Source organism: Giraffa tippelskirchi, chromosome Y, assembly GCF_054371585.1.
Source record: "Giraffa tippelskirchi isolate mGirTip1 chromosome Y, T2T-mGirTip1v1.2.pri, whole genome shotgun sequence".
Lineage (NCBI taxonomy): Eukaryota > Metazoa > Chordata > Mammalia > Artiodactyla > Giraffidae > Giraffa > Giraffa tippelskirchi.
Window position 1 is genome coordinate 2,678,169 of NC_137290.1, and position 18,688 is coordinate 2,696,856.

The following is an 18,688-nucleotide window of genomic DNA, read 5'->3' on the forward strand; positions in this document are numbered from 1 at the left end:
AAGCAAGAAAGACTCTAGAGGTAAAACACAGGCGGAAACTCTGTGACCACAGACTAGGCGGTTACTGATTAGAATCTAAACCAAGCAGGATCCCACACTGGGAACAGAATGTTAGTAACCAAGCCTCAATCAAAATATTTGCATCTTTGAGGGACAACTTTAAGGAAACACAACTGAAGCCAGTGGCAGGGGAAAAATATTCGCACATCGCCATCTGAAAAGAGACTCATATCCAGAAAAGGTAAAAGCCTAAAAAAACAAATAATTCACACAGTCGTGAACAAGCGACTTGCAGAGACACCTAGCAAAGGAAACAGACAAATGGCAAATCCACCACTTTATTCATTGAGGAAATGGAAACTACTTCTGAAATTGGATACACTCACACACTTAATACAATCTCTGAAATGAAAACAACTGACCATACTGAGTCCTGGCAAGGATGGAGTAATGGAAAGTCTCGTCACCTGTTGGCAGGAATCGAAAATCAAGAGGCACCGAGATCCAGAAGTTGAGCCCCTAAGTCTCTACCCAAGAGAGAAGATGGCTCTCTTCCTTACAAAATCTTGTCTATGAACATGTATCCATCAACACTGGAATGGATAAAAGTGGAACATATCCTGATGATACTATGCAGGGTCAATGGGAAAGGAGTCTACAAAAATATATGGATGTTTATTCAAACGAATATGCTGAGGGAAAGAAGTCAGTAATGCACACACAAGCAGTGGATAAGAGGTACAAAGTACTACGCATAAAATAAATAACATACAAAAATTATTTGAAAAATAAAGATTGTACAACATAGGGAATAAAAAAGCCAATATTTTTATAACTCCAAAAGGAGAAATAAAATTATGAATACCTATACAGTACACCTGTAACAAAAAATATTGTACATCAACTATACTTCAATTTCAATATTAAAAAAAAAATATAGACCCCTCTGAGGAATGCCCTGATAACTGATTCCTGGTAGAGATACCACATATTTATCTTCTCAAACCAAAGGTGCCATCATTAGTTTTAGAAAATAAGCTTAAACAGACCTCTTCAATGTGAAAGGAATAACCCAGGAGTTGTATAAGAAGCACAGAATACCAAAATGCTCAGCTGCCAACCAGGATATCAGAAGATTATGCTTACCTCACCATGGTCTTGTGATTAACCACTGTTTGATCAATATGTATTCCGCCAAGAGACAGAGCCCATAAAAAGTGGAACCATTTCACATCCTCTCCAACAACTGGGGCACCCTCAGCTTCTCTAGAAGAAGGACCACGTGAGTTACAAGATGAAGGCTGTGTTCCTGACGCTCCTCTTTGCTCTGGTTTGTGCGGCCCAGGAAACTCCAGCTGAGATAGACCCCTCAAAGGTACCCAGAATGAGCTGATCTGCTAGAAGTTCTTGCTTGTTTGATTGTGTGTGTGTGCATGTGTGTGCACGTGTGCATGTGTGTGCACGTGTGCGTGTGAGGTTGTGTGTGCATGTGACAGAGATATTTTGGTGTATACGGATGACCAGGATGTGCACCTTCTGTGGTCCACGTATCTACATGAACATAACATTACCCTCTGTCTGTTCTTGGTATTTTTCACTTATCTTATTCATCTGTAGGTAAAACAAACAAACAAAAAAAGCCTAACATGCTAACATTCAGAAAGTAACAAACTGTCCTGGTCTTGACTGGCATTGTTTAAGCTGTTTCAAAAAACTGTGAACTGTCTGCAAAAATTTCTGAATTCTATGCTTTGTGCTCCAATAGGAAAGATGATTTCATCTCACATTATTCAGCAAGGTAGGGGGTAGAACTCCTCTTTGCTTAGTAAGATTAAATTCACTTCTCCTCTGTGGTAAGTGCAGAAGCATGGATAGTGCCGGGTATCGGTGAGTAACCAGAAAAGAGCCTGACTGACGTTTATGAAGACCTTCCTTCTTAGGTTACAGGAGAGCGGCGCACTATTTACGTAGCCGCGGATAACAAGGAGAAGATTGTGGAAGGGGGCCCACTGAGGTGTTATAATCGCCAGATTGAATGTATTGATGACTGCAAATACCTCTCCCTTACATTTTATGTCAAGTAAGCACAATCCTCCTCAGCTGAGAACAAGGAGTCTGCGGACCTCTGACATGGGGTACGGTGTCCAATGTACAGGGAGAGGTGTGCGTCATGGCTGTGAAGTTGGGTGTGCGAACTCTATTCCCGGAAGGGTGTCCTCAAGCCCCGGGAAGTGAATGGTGAGGAAGGAATGTCTTGTCTGTTTGCTTTTCAGGATTGATGGGAGATGCCAGTTTTTCTCAGAAGTGCTACAGAGACAAGAGGGAGGTGTTTACGTCATAGAGTGTGAGTATTCCAGCTTCTCTGATGGGTGGTCTTCCCCAAACCATGGAATGTGTTTGGATGGATAGTCTCCATTTCATCCAAAACAACTAGATATCTCAATGGGTGGACTATTTCCTCTACTCATTACCAATGCAACTTGGAAAAGCCATTTAATTTTTCAGCAATCAATTCTGTCCCACAACACCAGGATGAGGTCCAAGGTTGGAATGTGGCCATTCATGGTCTCTGAGAAAAAGCCCCAGAACACTGACTCCTCATGTTCCTCGCGCATGGAGAAGTGCAATTACCCACTTAGGCTAATATCGACTCTTTCACAATTTTGGCTTTTACTTGACCTACATGATGAAATTTGTTCTGACTAAATAAATTATTTAAATATTAAAAGTTGCTCGTTAGCAAGTTTAGTAAGTAGAACATGATTAACTTAAAGTCCAAAAATGGAAACAGTTAAAATAACAGCCAAAATTTCAAACTAATTTTTACATAATTTGAAATGGACTTTAGCATAGACTTCTATCTCCATAGCTTAAAATAAGGAGAAACAATTCTCAAATATGAATATCAATACATAATTTGAAAGGGGCATTAATATAGATTTCTATCTCTGAAGTTGAAAATGACAGGAAATAATTCTCCAATATTAATGTCAGTACTGCAATATTCTATTCAGTGATCAAATGTCTGTATGTTTCATTTTTATGGGAAAAAATGTACAGCAGAGCACTCTAATCTTGGTCTGATGCATTTATTTTAATTTCAACTGCGGACACAGAGCCACAGGATCTAATCTGCAACCATTTCAGATTATATATGTCCAACATTTCGCAATAGACTAATTTGTACCTCTTTTATTACCTCTTGTACTAGGAAATAACTCAGGATGATGTACTGACATTCATTTTAATATCATGCATTTAAATTGTTGAATTCCTTTCTAACCATGATTGTACTTGCAAACTGGGTTACAAAATTCTTGAAAATTTAATAGTCAGCTCTTGTGAGCTCATATGAGATGGCTGAGGTTCCACACCTACTACAGTTGCAATAAACAACTTTCTATCATTCACAGACTGCTCAGTCTAGAAGACTGGAAGCCTTCATTCTCTTCAGGAGAAGGGGGTGCGGAGAAAGCTTTCCTAGTTCACCAGCTGTCTTAACTGGTTCTAACAACGCATCACTAGAAATCTCAGCGAGATACAGTTCACCATCCAAGGGAAGATTGGCAATAGCATGTGAAGTAAGACACACTCAAATGAAAAGAAGTTAATCACATTGAGGTTTGATTTTTTTTTTTTCTCTGTCACAGTTGCGGGTACCAATTATTTGCACATCATTCATGTATCAGACAACATGCTGGTATTTTATTTTGAAAACGATGACGGACAGAAGATCACAAAAATAACTGAAGGTTCTGGTACGTACTATCGCTTACCCAGTACAAAGTAGCTGTGTTCGTATGATCAGTATTTTTACAGAAAGGAGAGAGGTACACACATAACTTGTATTAGGGCTTGGCTGGCGGCTCAGATGGGCAAGAGCTCACACGCAGTGGGGCAGACCTGGGTTTGATCCCTGGGTCGGGAAGATCCCCTGGAGGAGGGAATAGCAATGCATTCCAGTGTTCTTGGCTGGAGAATCCCACGGACGAGGAGCCCGGTGGGCTCTACTCCATGGCGTCACCAAGAGCCGGACACGACCGAGAAACTAAGCACAGCGCCTTATCTGAAGCACGCTGGAACAGATGTGTGTTCACATGGAGAATTCAGGCTTCATGCGACGTGAGTCAGGGATATAGAAAGTCGGCTAGAAAAATGAAGAAACGTACCCACTGGGGATTCTATCAGATGGCTTTTTAAAAAATGAGATACCCTTATCCCAGAAATCCAAGGAAATATTTCAGGATGCTTCATGAGTTCCTTGCCAAGTATCACACAAACAAAGTTGCTGGGTCCTGACACCAAAGTGAACCAAGGTTTAGATCTGAGTTTAGAAAACTCACAGGTCCCGGCCATGACTGCATTCATCTCCACGACAAATGCTTTCTCCTTTGTTACAATCATAAAAGTACTGCCTGAACCTGAACCCAATGCTCTGCAAATATCACTGGATCACACTGAAGACTGCAGAGGCGGTGTGGTCTGGAATGTCAGTCATTCTGCCATCCGGCCAATCCCCTGGGTTCACTGCCACATCGCTTTATCCCCTCTGATGTTACATCCTCATTGGGGATGGGTGGGGGTTGTGTCTGTTCTTTGAGGATGACAGACCATGAGTTCTTTCCTCAGTAGCATGTGTGATGTGGTTACCAAATGTGGGACCCTGCTGCCTGCCCTTCAAAAGGCAATTAACAGGCCAGCTTCTTAGAAAGAAAAGTCTGCTTTCGTTCAGATGCTTGCAACTGGGGGGAGGGTGGGCTTCTGTCCGAAGGCTGACTGCCCCGCCCCACAACTGGCAAACAGTGGGACAAGAGATTTATAGACAGAGGGAGGGGGCTCCCTGCAAAAACAGCAGTCAGCTCCAACAGTCATTTTGAAATCGGTCATCAGTGGTATGAGCAGCAGCATCATGATTGCTTTAGGTACAGTTAATTGACAGTTGAGAGTCCCATCTCCTTGAAATCAATTCTCAGGATCGTGGCAGCTTCTGTCACGGCTACAGTCTGGTCATCCTGTCGTTAACTTGTCCAGCGGGTGGGGGTTTCAGTATCTGTGAGACAGCTCACATGATATGGCCCAGAACAGTATCTACTGCCCTCGGGAGGGAAATACAGGTGCTTGTCTCTGCTTCATAACGACATTATTATTTCATCTCCTTTGACAGTTTTCCTTTGCTATATGACATTCGCAATTCTCTGATGAAACTTACACATTGACTACAATCTTTCACAGACAAAAGGCAGGCAGAAAATATCAGGGGTGGGGCAAAGAACACATGGTCCTGCACCATCTCAATGGGGTCAGTGTGCTTCTGAAAATTCCAAATCATTCCCCTGCCCCATTCATTTCATGAGCGTTCATGCAAACCACAGGGGTGGAATTCTAAGATGTAGACAAAGTGGACAGAAAGCGTTAGAGTTGGGGAAAATCCTGAGTCTCAGACTTGCCACGACCTTCTCCGATGTACCATGAAAAATTGCATCTCACTGGGGCATGCTTAAGCTCACAGCTGAATGATCTGTACCTCACTCAGTAGTTGTGAGAGCTGGAACGTGGTAACACGTTAACTATGCGGACTCTACCCCCATGGACACAGGTGAAGACCTGTGTGCACACTCAGGCACGTCTGTAGGAAAGTACCTGGAGAGCAGGGTTTAGATGATGGGGGAGGGCAGTGGTGTTGGTGAGACTTAACCCATCTCCACAGGTAGGAGCCAGGTGACACTCTATAACCTATGAAAGATTCTAATGCACACCTCTTCTGCCCCGTTTGCTATGAAATCCAGCCAAAGGAACCAGTTTCACGCAAGAAGAACTTCAGAAGTATCAGGAGCTGACCAGTGAAAGGGGTATTCCGAATGAAAATATAGATAATGTCATCGAAACAGGTAAAGCCCCAGATGACAACAAGTATCCAAAATGAAAACACATCACCAGGACATTCAATTCAAAATTCCCATTGGCACAGGTATCTTTTTAAAAAGCTGTTATGAAATAATCCTTGGAAACCAACGCATGTCAATGGCCATTATTCCCCTTCTTCTTTCTCTTTCACAGACGATTGTCCTCCATAAGAACAGAGAACATCAGTTGGGTGAGTAGAAACATAACACGTACAACACTGAGCTTTTTTTCAGTAGGTTAACACTTTGGGGGAGGGGGTTTCACTGTTTTAAGAATGGGATACATACACAATGGAATATTACTCAGCCATGAAAAAGAATGGAATAATGCCATTGGTAGCCACATATATGGAGCTAGAGATGATCTTACTCAGTAAAGTAAGTCACAGAGGAAAGCCAAATATCATGGTATCACTTCCATGTGGAGTCTAAAATATCATGCAAATGAACCATTCATAAAACAGAAACAGACTCTCAACCACAGACAAAATTAATAGTTACCAAAGGGGAAGCAGGCAAGGGGTAAATCAGGAGTTTCAGATGAGCAGATACACAGTAAAATATATTAAATAAACAACAAAGACATAGTGGATAGCACAGAGAACTATGCTCAATGTCTTGTAATAATTTATAAAGAAGAATCTAAAAGGTGTGCATTTACCTACATATATGTATAACTGAGGCTTTGGAGGTGACTCAGTGGTCGAGAATCTGTCTACCAGTGCAGGAGACACAGGAGACGTGGGTTCTATCCCTGAACCCTTAGAGTAGAAAATGGTAACCCACTCCAGAATTCTTGCCTGGAAAATCCAATGGACAGAGTCTGGCAAGCTATAGTCCATTGGACACAAACAGTGGGATATGACTTAGCGACTAAACAGCAACAACAAACATATAAATAAATCACTTTGCTGAGCTGGAAGTAACACAACGTTGCAAATCAAGGACGTTTCAATAAAAACTAATTTATGAAAAAAATAGGATAACAAAACAGTCCACTTTGCCAGTGGTAAAGGATGGGGCTTCCGTAAGTGTTTGGATTTAAATGTCCAAACACAACACTGGTCTAGACTCCACAGTGAGATGCTCTGAAGACAGAGGAGGACGCTGTGTGAAGCCCTGAGCTGTGAGATATGATGACCCCTGGTGAATCCCACTGTGAGTGAATGACCTTGCAGCCACAACACATGCATGATGATAAATGAGTCTACAGAAGATGAGAGCCACACAGGTGACACAGTATATAGTCTCCTACATCTCAGACCTCTGAATATGTAACTCAGTGACTCTCAACATAAGAGCTGATACAGCGTTGCTCACATCTGCTTTCACCAGGTGATACTTCTGTGCAACCCCACATGGCCACACTCACAGAGGGACTTCTGTGAAAGCTGTAGGGAAATTTACCCACTGGTTCCACCATCCACTGCTTCTGTTTTCTCTTGCATGCTATGACCAACATCACGTTAATCTTAATCAGCTCAACAATGTGCTTTTTTTTTTTTCATGTTTCAAGAAGAAAACAAAGTTAAGAATATGAGCAGCGTCACAGCACTAATGGGTCACAATCATCCGTGTGAAGATAATAGACCTTTTCCTTGAAATTGTCATTTTTTTCTCTCCCAGGAAGTCATGACCCATGACTTTCCTAGTATGAATCTCCTGTGCTCTTGTTGATGTTACTGGATTTCTAAACTGATCAATAAACTGATTAATGCACATATGTGTCAGTGAGGACATCGGCCATACTTCTAATGCACAAAGCATGTAAATCCAACTATGTAGAAATTGAATGCACAGTGAAGCAGGTGATAACCCTGTTTAGGAAGCATGGTGTGAATCCTGAAACTGTCTTTGTGAGAAGAGAAAATAAACCACAGATGGTAGTTCTACAGTGCTTTGCCTAGATTGCAATGAGAACAATATGCAATACTAATATACGGTGTCCACAAGTGAACCTATTTAACAAAACAGAAATAGACTTGCAGACATAGAGACTTGTGGGTGCCAAGAGGCAGGGGAGGGATGGTGTGGGAGTTTGACACTAGCATATGCAAACTAATATATGCAGGATGCACAAACAACAATGTCCTACTGTAGAGCACTGAGAATTATATCCAGTCTCCTGAAATAAACCACACTGGGAAAGAATATTAGAAAAGGAATGTCTGTATGTGTGTAACTGAGTCACTAGGCTGTACAGTTCAGTTCTGTTCAGTCACTCAGTCGTGTCGGACTCCTTGCAACCCTGTGAACCCCAGCACACCAGGCCTTCCTGTCCATCACCAACTCCCGAAGTCCACCCAAACCCACGTCCATTGAGTCAGTGATGCCTTCCAACCATCTCATCCTCTGTCGTCCCCTTCTCCTCCTGCCCTCAATCTTTCCAGCATCAGCATCTTTTCCAATGAGTCAGCTCTTCGCATCAGGTGGCCAAAGAATTGGACTTTCAGCTTCAACATCAGTCCTTCCAATGAACACCCAGGACTGATCTCCCATAGGATGGACTGGTTGGATCTTCTTGCAGTCCAAGGGACTCTCAAGAGTCTTCTCCAACACCACAGTTCAAAAGCATCAACTGTTCGGCGCTCAGCTTTCTTTATAGTTCAACTCTCACATCCACACATGACTACTAGAAAAACCATAGCTTTGACTAGACAGACCTTTGTTGGCAAAGTAACGTCTCTGCTTTTTAATATGCTGTCTAGGTTGGTCATAACTTTTTTTCCAAGAACAAGCATCTTTTAATTTCATGGCTGCAGTCAGCACCTGTAGTGATTTTGGAGCCCCCAAAAAATACAGTCTGACACTGTTTCCACTGTTTCCCCATCTATTTCCCATGAAGTGATGGGACCAGATGCCATGATCTTAGTTTTCTGAATGTTGAGTTTTAAGCCAACTTTTTCACTCTCCTCTTTCACTTTCATCAAGAGCCTCTTTAGTTCTACTTTGCTTTCTGCCAGAAGGGTGGTGTCATCTGCATATCTGAGGTTATTGATATTTCTCTCGGCAATCTTGATTCCAGCCTGAGTGTCATCCACCCCAGCATTTCTCGTGACGTACTCTGCACATAAGTTAAATAAGCAGAGTGACAATATACAGCCTTGACATACTCCTTTCCCAACTTGGAACCAGTCTGTTGTTCCATGTCCAGTTCTAACTATTGCTTCTTGACCTGCCTATAGATTTCTCAGGAGGCTGGTCAGGTAGTCTGGTATTCCCATCTCTTTCAGAATTTTTCACAGTTTGTTGTGATCCACACAGAGGCTTTGGCGTAGTCAATAAAGAAGTAGATGTTTTTCTGGAACTCTCTTGCTTTTTTGATGATCCAGTGGATATTGGCAATTTGATCTCTGGTTCCTCTGCCTTTTCTAAATCCAGCTTGAACATCTGGAAGTTCATAGTTCATGTTACTGTTGAAGCCTGGCCTGGAGAATTTTGAGCATCACTTTGCTAGCATGTGAGATGAGTGCAATTGTGTGGTAGTTTGAGCATTCTCTGGCATTGCCTTTCTTAGGGACTGGAATAAAAACTGTCCTTTTCCAGTCCTGTGGCCAATGCTGAGTTTTCCAAATTTGCTGGCATACTGAGTGCAGCACTTTCACAGCATCATCTTTTAAGATCTGAAATAGCTCAACTGGGATTCCATCACCTCCACTAGCTGAGTCTTCCTCACTCAACACGTGATCTGGTAAATACCACAGTCAGCCTAACCCTGAGTACAACCGGATGCCTTGGGTCCCTTTACCAGATCTTCCCCCCCTGCCTTGGTGAGTGATGGGATGTGCTGTCAGGGATGCTGAAACAAAAGGAAAAAGCACTTTCATGGTTTACAGTGAGTGGGACACACGGAGGGACCTGGCCTTTCTGCATTCAGAGCCAGGGCCCTGGAAGGGGGTTCCGTGGGGCTGTTCCAAGCGGGCCTGGAAGGATCCAGGGTGTCTGTGTCTCATGCGCCTATGACTCAGTCATCCACTGCATGCTTCTCTGTGACACACGTCGCTGGGTTCCCCGAACAGATGACTGGAGGGGACGTCTGAACCCCACAGAACAAGCCACCATTCCTGAATGCACACAGCTCCTTCTCAAAGCCACCCACGGGCTTCCCTGGCGGCTCTGTGGTGAAGAATCCACCTGCCAAACACAATGATCTAAACCAGGTATTTGATGGAGAAAGTCAATTGCTTCTCTTTCTTTAAAAATGTAGAGCGAACATCATTATTTGCCGACTACATATCAGAATACTTCCATGAACAAAAAAGTACTAAATTTAAAGGACATTTGTAAAACTCTATCATGTAAATGAACACATGTTGTCTATAAATACCAAGATTTTTTGCAAATAAACATTAGAACCTAGAAAGTGTGTTTGGAATAATGAGCAATATATCCATCAAATGTGTATAAACATATACAAACAAGAACAAACATTGGTGACACCAACTCAGTGGACAGGAGTTTGAGTCAAGTCCAGGAGTTGATGCTGCCGTCCATGGGGGTCACAAAGAGTCGGACACAATTGAGCGACTGAACTGAACTGACTGGTGACATATTCAAAAAGATGGATCTAAACATAAAGGTAACTTGCACTAAGCTATCAAATATATAAATTATGCCTCATTTTCTCTTTAGCTTCACTAACTTAATTAAAACCATCAACAATAAATGGTATTCTGTTAAAATAAAAATAAAAAAAGAATCCGCCTGCCCATGCAGGAGACACGGGGGTGCTCCAGGAAGATCCCACGTGTTGCGTGGAACAACTAAGTCTGGGAGCCACAAGTGTTGAGCCCGGTTTCAACGACAAGAGAAGGCACCACAATGAGAAACCTCCCCCCGCGCACTGCAAGGAAGAGACGCTTCCGCTCGACATGACTACAGAAAGCCCACACAAAAGCAAGGGAAGATCCAGCAGAGCCAAAAATAAACAAATAATAAAAAATATATATATATATATATATTTTGAAAAAAGAACTGGCTCCTGCTGCCTTTCCAAACCCGTCACTGAACCAAGTTCGTCTGGCCGGACGCCCAGCAAATGCAGACGCCCAGCATGGTAGAAGGAGAGGGCGTCCATCTGGCAGCAGGCGAGGCAACGGGTGGACCCGGCCGCCAGTCCGCCTCCGGGGAAGGCCGGGGCAGAGGGTGGATGGTAGAAGATGAAGATGCAGGCCCGGTGGTGGCGATGCGGCGAGGCCAGAGGGACAGGAGAGATGCGGACAAGGCCTACCTGAGGTCCTTCTGTGCAAACGGGACCACGCCCCCAGACCCCAGCGGTCAGGAGGGTACCCCACGGCGCACACACAGGCACGCAGGCCAAGTAGAGACACAGCAGTGAGACCAGGGGCCACAGAAAATGTGGACAAGACCTGCTCCCGGTCCTTCTGTGCAGGCAGGACTGTGAGTCTGGCCCCCCGCGATCACGAGCGTACCCCGCGCTCACACGCACAGGCGCACACGCCTGGGGAGGGGCGCATGGTGCCAGCCAGTCGCTCGGCTCAACCAGCCGCAGCTGAGACTCCACGTTCCTCGAGAGAAAGACTGCAGCCAACCGTGCAGCCTTGCAGGCTGCCTGCTGGCTGGAAGACAGGTAATTCACCGTAGGTCTTTGGTAAAAGAGTAAAGCTTTCAAAGCAAAGAAAAGAAAAGAAAAGAAAAAACACTCCTGAAGCCGGAGAGCCTGCGGCCCAGTGCTGTGCCGCAAGAGAAGACACCACGATGAGATGCCTTCCGACCGCAAGGAAAAGTACCCCCGGCTACCCGCAAATACAGGAAGGCTGTGTGCATCAAGAAAGATCCAGCTAGCCAAAAATAAAAATAAATAAATAAACTGTGAAACCACAGCCTAGAGTGCAGCTCAGACAGCAATCTGCCTGTAATGCAGGAGACCCAGGTTCGATCCCTGGGTGGGGAAGACTCCCTGCAGAAGGAAATGGCAACTCACTCCACTAGTCTTGCCTGGAGAATGCTATGGACAGAGGAGCCTGGCGGGCTACATGGGTTCACAAGAGCTGGATACAACCTTACACAAAAGTACAGATACAACTTTGTATCCCTGTGTAAGGATTCTGCTGCTGCTAAGTCGTTTCAGTCGTGTCCAACTCTGTGCGACCCCATAGACAGCAGCCCACCAGGCTCCTCTGTCCCTGAGATTCTCCAGGCAAGAATACTGGAGTAGGTTGCCATTTCCTCCTCCGGTGCATGAAAGTGAAAACTTTACACAAAAGTAAGGATACAACCTTACGCAAAAACAATGCAATAACTAGGCCAAAAATGATCAGTAAATACTTGTAGGACACAATAATGTGGATGTGCTTACTGCCACTGAACTGTACAGTTAAATATGGTTAAAATAATGTGTGTTATATGACTTTTACCACAATAAAAGCAAACAATCAAAAAATTCAGGGTAGTGGTTAATCATGGATTAACCCACGATTGCAGCGTGATTGCTAGAGTACAGACACCTGGGCTGCTTATTGTTCGGTCGCTCAGTCTGTCCGACTCTTTATGACCCCATGGACTGTAACCCACTAGGCTCCTCTGGGAGAAGGAAACGGCAACCCACTCCAGGGTTCTCGCCTGGAGAATCCCACGGACGGAGGAGCCTGGCAGGCTACAGTCCATGGAGATCACAGGAGTGGGACTTAGTGATGGTAAGTAATCCGCCTGCAATGCGGGGGACCTCGGTTCCATCCCTGGGTTGGGAAGATCCCCTGGAGAAGGGAATGGCTACCCACTCCAGTATTCTTGCCTGGAGAATCCCTGTGGACGGTGGCACCTGGTGGGCTGCAGTCCATGGGGTCGCAGAGAGTCAGACACGACTGACTGACACAGCACAGGCTCCCCTGCCCGTGGGATTCTCCAGGCAAGAATCCTGGAGTGGGTTGCCATCTCCTCCTCCAGGGGGTCTTCCCAACCCAGGGATGAAAACCGGGTCTCCCGCATTAGCAGGGGTTTCCTTACCACCGTATATATTGTATTTTGCGGCACCAACTTATCTGATGCCAAAAAGAGTCGGCCAGTAGAGACCCGTGAAAAGACAGCCGCTATTCCCCTTCACTGTGTCTCTCCTTACAGACCCTTCAGGGTTCTTAAAAGGGAGCCTGTTTAACTGTGATGCCCTGCAGGGGAGGATGAAAACCAGCTCAGCCACTCTGACAAATTCCTTCCTGCTTCCATTACACATCTATGGCCATCTCTCCACAGTTTCCCCCCTGGGTGTTTATGTAAGATGATTGAGCCCTGTCTGCAGGAAAGCCAACTGCCTGCCGCTTCATCCTCAAGAGCCCCAAACTGGAAGTACTCTCATTAGGCCCACAGCACAGAGAATGAACAATGATGGGATATTCGCATATGGACTTCAAATCAGAAATGAAGTGGAACAACCTACCAACACGGGCAACTTGATAACGTAACCCAAAGTGGGGCCTGGCTGCTCCCTGCTCCGAAGCTAGTGAAAGGACCAGGCTGCTGGAAAGGAAAGTTTATTTTGGAAGCCGGCAACAAGGAAGAGGGTCAGACGGAACTCCTGGCCAAAGGCTGACTCCCCGCCCACCTCCCCCAACTGACAGTGGGGAAGAGCTTTTACAGACAGAGGGAGGGTGCTCCACATACAAACAGCAGGCAGCTGTGACAGTCAACTCGAAACTGATCACTGGTTGTCTGCTCACTGTTTTAGGTACAGTTAACCTTGAGTTCCAGAGTCACTCCATTCCCATTTCTTGAGGCTCAGTCTTGGAACTGTGTCAGCTTGTGTTGTGGCTACAGCCTAGCCATCGTGTAGTTAACCTCTCCACCTGCTGAGGCTTTCGATATCTCTAAGACAGCCCACAGAATATGGCTCAGAGTATTACCTACAGCCCTTGAGGAGGAACTGAAGGTCCTTGACTTTGCTTAACAACTAAACCATTATTATTTAGTCTGGTTGGACCGACGTTAGGGAAATTAAATATCCTTGTTGAGGCTTCAGATTCAAAGCAGAGTGGGCCTCTGACCTTGCTTCTAACCTGCCTAGACACTTCCTGCTGTGAGTGCAAGACAAGATGGGGGAGGAGTCTTGAAACTTGTGAAGCCCCTGGAGGAGCCCTGGCCAACCAAGCCCCAGGCTTAACTGCTGCTGCTGCTGCTGCTAAGTCGCTTCAGTCCTGTCCGACTCTGTGCGACCCCATAGACGGCAGCCCACCAGGCTCCTCCGTCCCTGGGATTCTCCAGGCAAGAACACTGGAGTGGGTTGCCATTGCCTTCTCCAATGCATGAAAGTGAAAAACGAAAGTAAAGTCGCTCAGCCGTGTCCGACTCTTAGCGACCCCATGGACTGCAGCCCGCCAGGCTCCTCCGTCCATGGGATTTTCCAGGCAAGAGTACTGGAGTGGGTTGCCATTGCCTTCTCCACCAGGCTTAACTACATTACAAGTTTTGCAAAACAAAATAAACAGCACTGACATGAAACCAGAGCTGCCATTTCCTCACAGACTGACGATACCATCGTGGATCTGTGTGTGTGTGTGTGTGTGTGTGGTTCTATGAGTGTGTGGGTTTGTATGTCTGTGTGTGTATGCATCTGTGTGTGTATATCTCTGTGTGTGTGTTTCCCTGTGTGTGTGTTTATCTGTATGTGTGTCTGTGTTTCTTTGTCTACATGTTATTTCTGTGTCTGTGTGTGTGTCTGTGTGTGTGTCTGTGTGTGTGTGTGCATGCACGCATGCCAGTTTTCTTGGTTCTGGACTGAAAACCACGGGGACAACTCTGTAGTTTATAGAACACGTCACTGCGAGATTGCACACAGACACCACATGTGCTACACTTTACAGACATTTCTCTAATAACCTGATGACTGAAGGGGTGACTCTTCTCGAACACAGAAGGATTCAGAGTTTCCATAACTCACTCATAAGGCCAGCAGGAAGTGGGGTGCGGTCAGGAGACAGGAGGTGTATGAATCGCCCAGTCAGGGAGACAGCTGCTACCATTTAATTCTTGAGAAATCATTACCAGGCAGTAAATACTTCACCACTTCCCAACACACTAGATTCTTAGCAGACTATGCTTCTGGGAAAGAGGACCCATTTCTGCCTTAATATTGCACAGAGAAAGACTTGCACGATAGATTTGCACAAAGATTTGCAAAACTTTTTTAAACTCTGGAAGGTACATTAATTAGCTGAAATTCAAAATATTTTGAATTCCAATATGTGTTTACAGATTCGCATAAAGGAGGGCAGGCCCACATTTCCTGCTTCTGAAATTCTTCTTCACAGAGAATGAGACTATAAATCACTGAAAGACATATTTTTTTTCTGCACATATATATTTCACTAGAATGAATTTACTAGGGTTTTCATATAATTGAAAAAAACACGAGGACTTATTTCTGTCACTTAAAGCTTTATGTTTGAAACTGTATCTTCTTAGGTTATTATTAGGTTATGGGGGCTTCCCTGATAGCTCAGTTAGTAAAGAATCCACCTGCAATGCTGGAGACCTGGGTTCGATTCCCGGGTCGGGAAGATCCCCTGGAGCAGGGATAGGCTAAGCTACCCCAGTATTCTTGAGCTTCCCTGGTGGCTCAGCTGGTAAAGAATCCACTTACAATGCGGGAGACCTGGGTTCCAAACCTGGATTGGGAAGATCCCCTGGAGAAGGGAACAGCTGCCCACTCCAGGATTCTGGCCTGGAGAACTCCATGGACTGTATAGTCCACGGGGTCGCAAAAGAGTGGGACACGACTGAGCGACTTTCACATATTACCATATCACACACTATCATCTTCTTAGGCTGAGGGGTCAGCGAGTCTCAAGCTTTTACATTACTTTTTAATGTTTGTAAAGCTTGCCTCTTTGCTCACAAACTGTGAGCCCTGAAAACACGGCAGCCTAGAAGATGAGTATTCATGTAATGATGATTCTAGTTCACGCAGTCTCACAAGGCCCCACAGAAGTCTCTAGGTGATGGAGAGGGGCTTGTGTCTCAGAGTCTTGGGGAAAAGGGTTGCTGAAAGAATGGCCTTGGGGGCTTCCGTGGCGGTCCAGTGGTTAGGAATCCATCTTGCAATGCAAGGGACGTGGAATCAATCCCCACAGTTCAAACTACAGTCCGTGTGCCATGGCAAAAGATCCCGTATGCCACCACGGAGACCCAACACAGTCAAATAAATCTATAAATAAATATTAACGACAACAACAACAAAAATAAATCCAGAATAAATATTAACAAAAAAAGAAGATGATGATGATGATGATCTCGGACCTGGGTCCAAAACATAGCAAAACTAATGTCTTCTTGTTTCAGATAGGCCCCCTGGGGAAAAATCAGTAGAAATAGGGTAACGATCTACAAATGGATAAGCCATTCTATTTTCACAAGTTTATGAACCGTGAACAGTCGATGCTGTTGACACAAATCTGGTGGAAGTCTTCGAGTCTTTGCCCGGCTTGGGAAATTCATACCACCTCCTTAAACACTGGCACTGGATACGCATTTTCTGGTTTGAGGCTAGGCCATGCTTTTTGCAGGTCAAGCTCCCGGAGACAACAGCCCTCTGCTCCAACAAACCAGAGACATCTAATTACAAACTATCCCATTTTACACATGTTCGTCTATTAGCAGACATTTCCTTTTAGCTTTGCTTCACTCCCGTCCGCCCACATCCTGTGCCAACCATTAAGTGCTCGTCCAGTTCAACGGCAAATGCGACCGCGTCCTAGTTCATCTGGCTGTCTCCAACAATGTAGGGCCTTCTGTTAACTGTTCTGTAAGTGGCCTACAGGGAAAGGCATTTCGACAATTAAACTAATAAAAGTTCCCGATTCCATTATCCTGTGAGCAGCCACACTGAGTCGGACCCCTTCAATGACCAAGATTAAAAAAAAAAAAAAAAAACAGTACAAGCTCCTTTTTTTGTTAATTTATTATCTCCAGGGTGAACAATTCCTTTCCAGGCACCTAATCAAGAGAAAAATCAATCAACCAACCAACAAAGAGAAAGGTAAAGTGGTTGCATGCTAAGTCACTTCAGTTGTGTCTGACTCTTTCGACCCCATGGACTGTAGCCCCGCCAGGCTCCTCTGTCCATGGGATTCTCCACGCAAGAATACTGGAGTGGGCTGCCATGCCCTCCTCCAGGGGAACTTCCTGACCCAGGGATGGAACCCACGTCTAATCTGTCTCCGGCACTGGCAGGCGGGTTCTTCACCACTAGGGCCACCTGGGAAGCCTTCAAAAAGTGAAAACTGGATTCCAGTTTCAAATGTTTCAAATGTCAGCGCTCTTAGATTTTTTGTTTTGTTTCATTTTGGTGGAATGTATTTTTCAGTAATCTCTTAGCAAAGAAGCCTTTCAAATGTTCTTTCTATTTCTTAATTTTTTTTATTTTGCATTGGGGTACAGCCAATTAGAATTGATGCTTTAAATTGTAGTGCTAGAGAAAACTTTTGAGAGCCCCTTGGACAGCAAGGAGATCAAACCAGTCCATCCTAAAATAAATAAATCCGGAATATTCATTGGAAGGACCGATGCTGAGGCTGAAGCTCCAATACTTGCACCACCTGATGCAAAGAGCCTACTCATGGGAAAAGACCCTAATTCTGGGAAAGATTGACAGCAAAAAAGAGAAGGGGATGAGAGAGTATGAAATGGTTGGATGGCATCACTGATTCAGTTGACCTGAATTTGAGCAACCTCCGAGTGATAGTGAGGGACAAGGAAACCTGGCGTGCTGCAGTTCATGGAGCTGCAAAGAGTAGGAGAGGACTTGACGACCGAACAATACCATATAGCAGATGAACAACATTGTGACAGTTTCAGGTGGACAGCAAAGGGAGTAAGCCAGACATGTACATGCATCCCTTCTCCCCCAAACTCCCCTCCCATCCAGGCTGCCACATGACAGTGAACAGAGTTCCCTGTGATGTCCAGCAGGTCCTCGCTGGTTCTCCATGTTACATACAGCAGTGTGTCCATGTCCATCCCAAACTCTCTGACTATCCCTTCGCCCTGGTGACCATAAGGTTATTACAAAGTATTGAGCAGAGTTCCCTGTCCTGTCCAGCAGGTCCTTGTTGGTTCTCCATGTTAAATACATCAGTGTGTCCATGTCCATCCCAGACTCCCTGACTATGCCTTCTCCCCATCCTTCCCCCTGGGAACCATAAGGTTATTACAGAGTATTGAGCAGAGTTACCTGTGCTGGACAGCAGGTCCCTATTGGTTCTCCATGTTAAATACAGCACTGTGTCCATGTCCATCCCAGACTCCCTGACTATCCCCTCCCCCATCCTTCCCCCTGGGAACCATAAGGTTATTACAGAGTATTGGGCAGAGTTCCCTGTGCTGTCCAGCAGGTCCTTGCTGGTTCTCCATGTTAAATACAGCAGTGTGTCCATGTCCATCCTTTCAAACTCCCTAATTATCCGTTCCCCCCATCCTTCTCCCCAGCAACCATAAGCTTATTCTTAAAGTCTGCGAGTGTGTTTCTGTTTTATAAGTTCCTTTGTATCATTTCGTTTTAGATTTCACATGTAAGGGGTGCCATAGGATATTTCACCTCCTCTGTGTGACGTACTTTATTCAGTATCACAGTCTCCAGGTCCATCAATTTCACGGCAAGTGGCATTATTTTGTCAAATGTTATTTTTAAAAAAAAATTATAAAGAGAAAAGAAAACATCCACTAAAAATCTTTTCAGTGAGAACATGCAAAAGAAAAAATTGGCTTTTATATGTCCCTTCCGCCTCTTGTTCTCACTGCATTTTTTTCAAGTTTTGTTTTTTTTTTAATGTGGACCA

The 18,688-nt window shown here is 44.8% G+C and overlaps 1 protein-coding gene across 1 annotated transcript; it reads left to right on the forward strand.

Annotated features, from left to right (window-relative positions):
• The first annotated feature begins 1,294 nt into the window (after positions 1 to 1,294).
• On the forward strand, positions 1,295 to 7,622 carry LOC145537820 (allergen Bos d 2-like). The gene is made up of 7 exons (XM_081568713.1): positions 1,295 to 1,375; positions 1,941 to 2,080; positions 2,274 to 2,344; positions 3,651 to 3,758; positions 5,787 to 5,968; positions 6,058 to 6,094; positions 7,420 to 7,622. The coding sequence occupies exons 1-5, from the start codon at positions 1,295 to 1,297 to the stop codon at positions 5,921 to 5,923; spliced, it is 537 nt and encodes a 178-aa protein (XP_081424839.1). The 3' UTR covers positions 5,924 to 5,968; positions 6,058 to 6,094; positions 7,420 to 7,622.
• Positions 7,623 to 18,688: the final 11,066 nt, after the last annotated feature.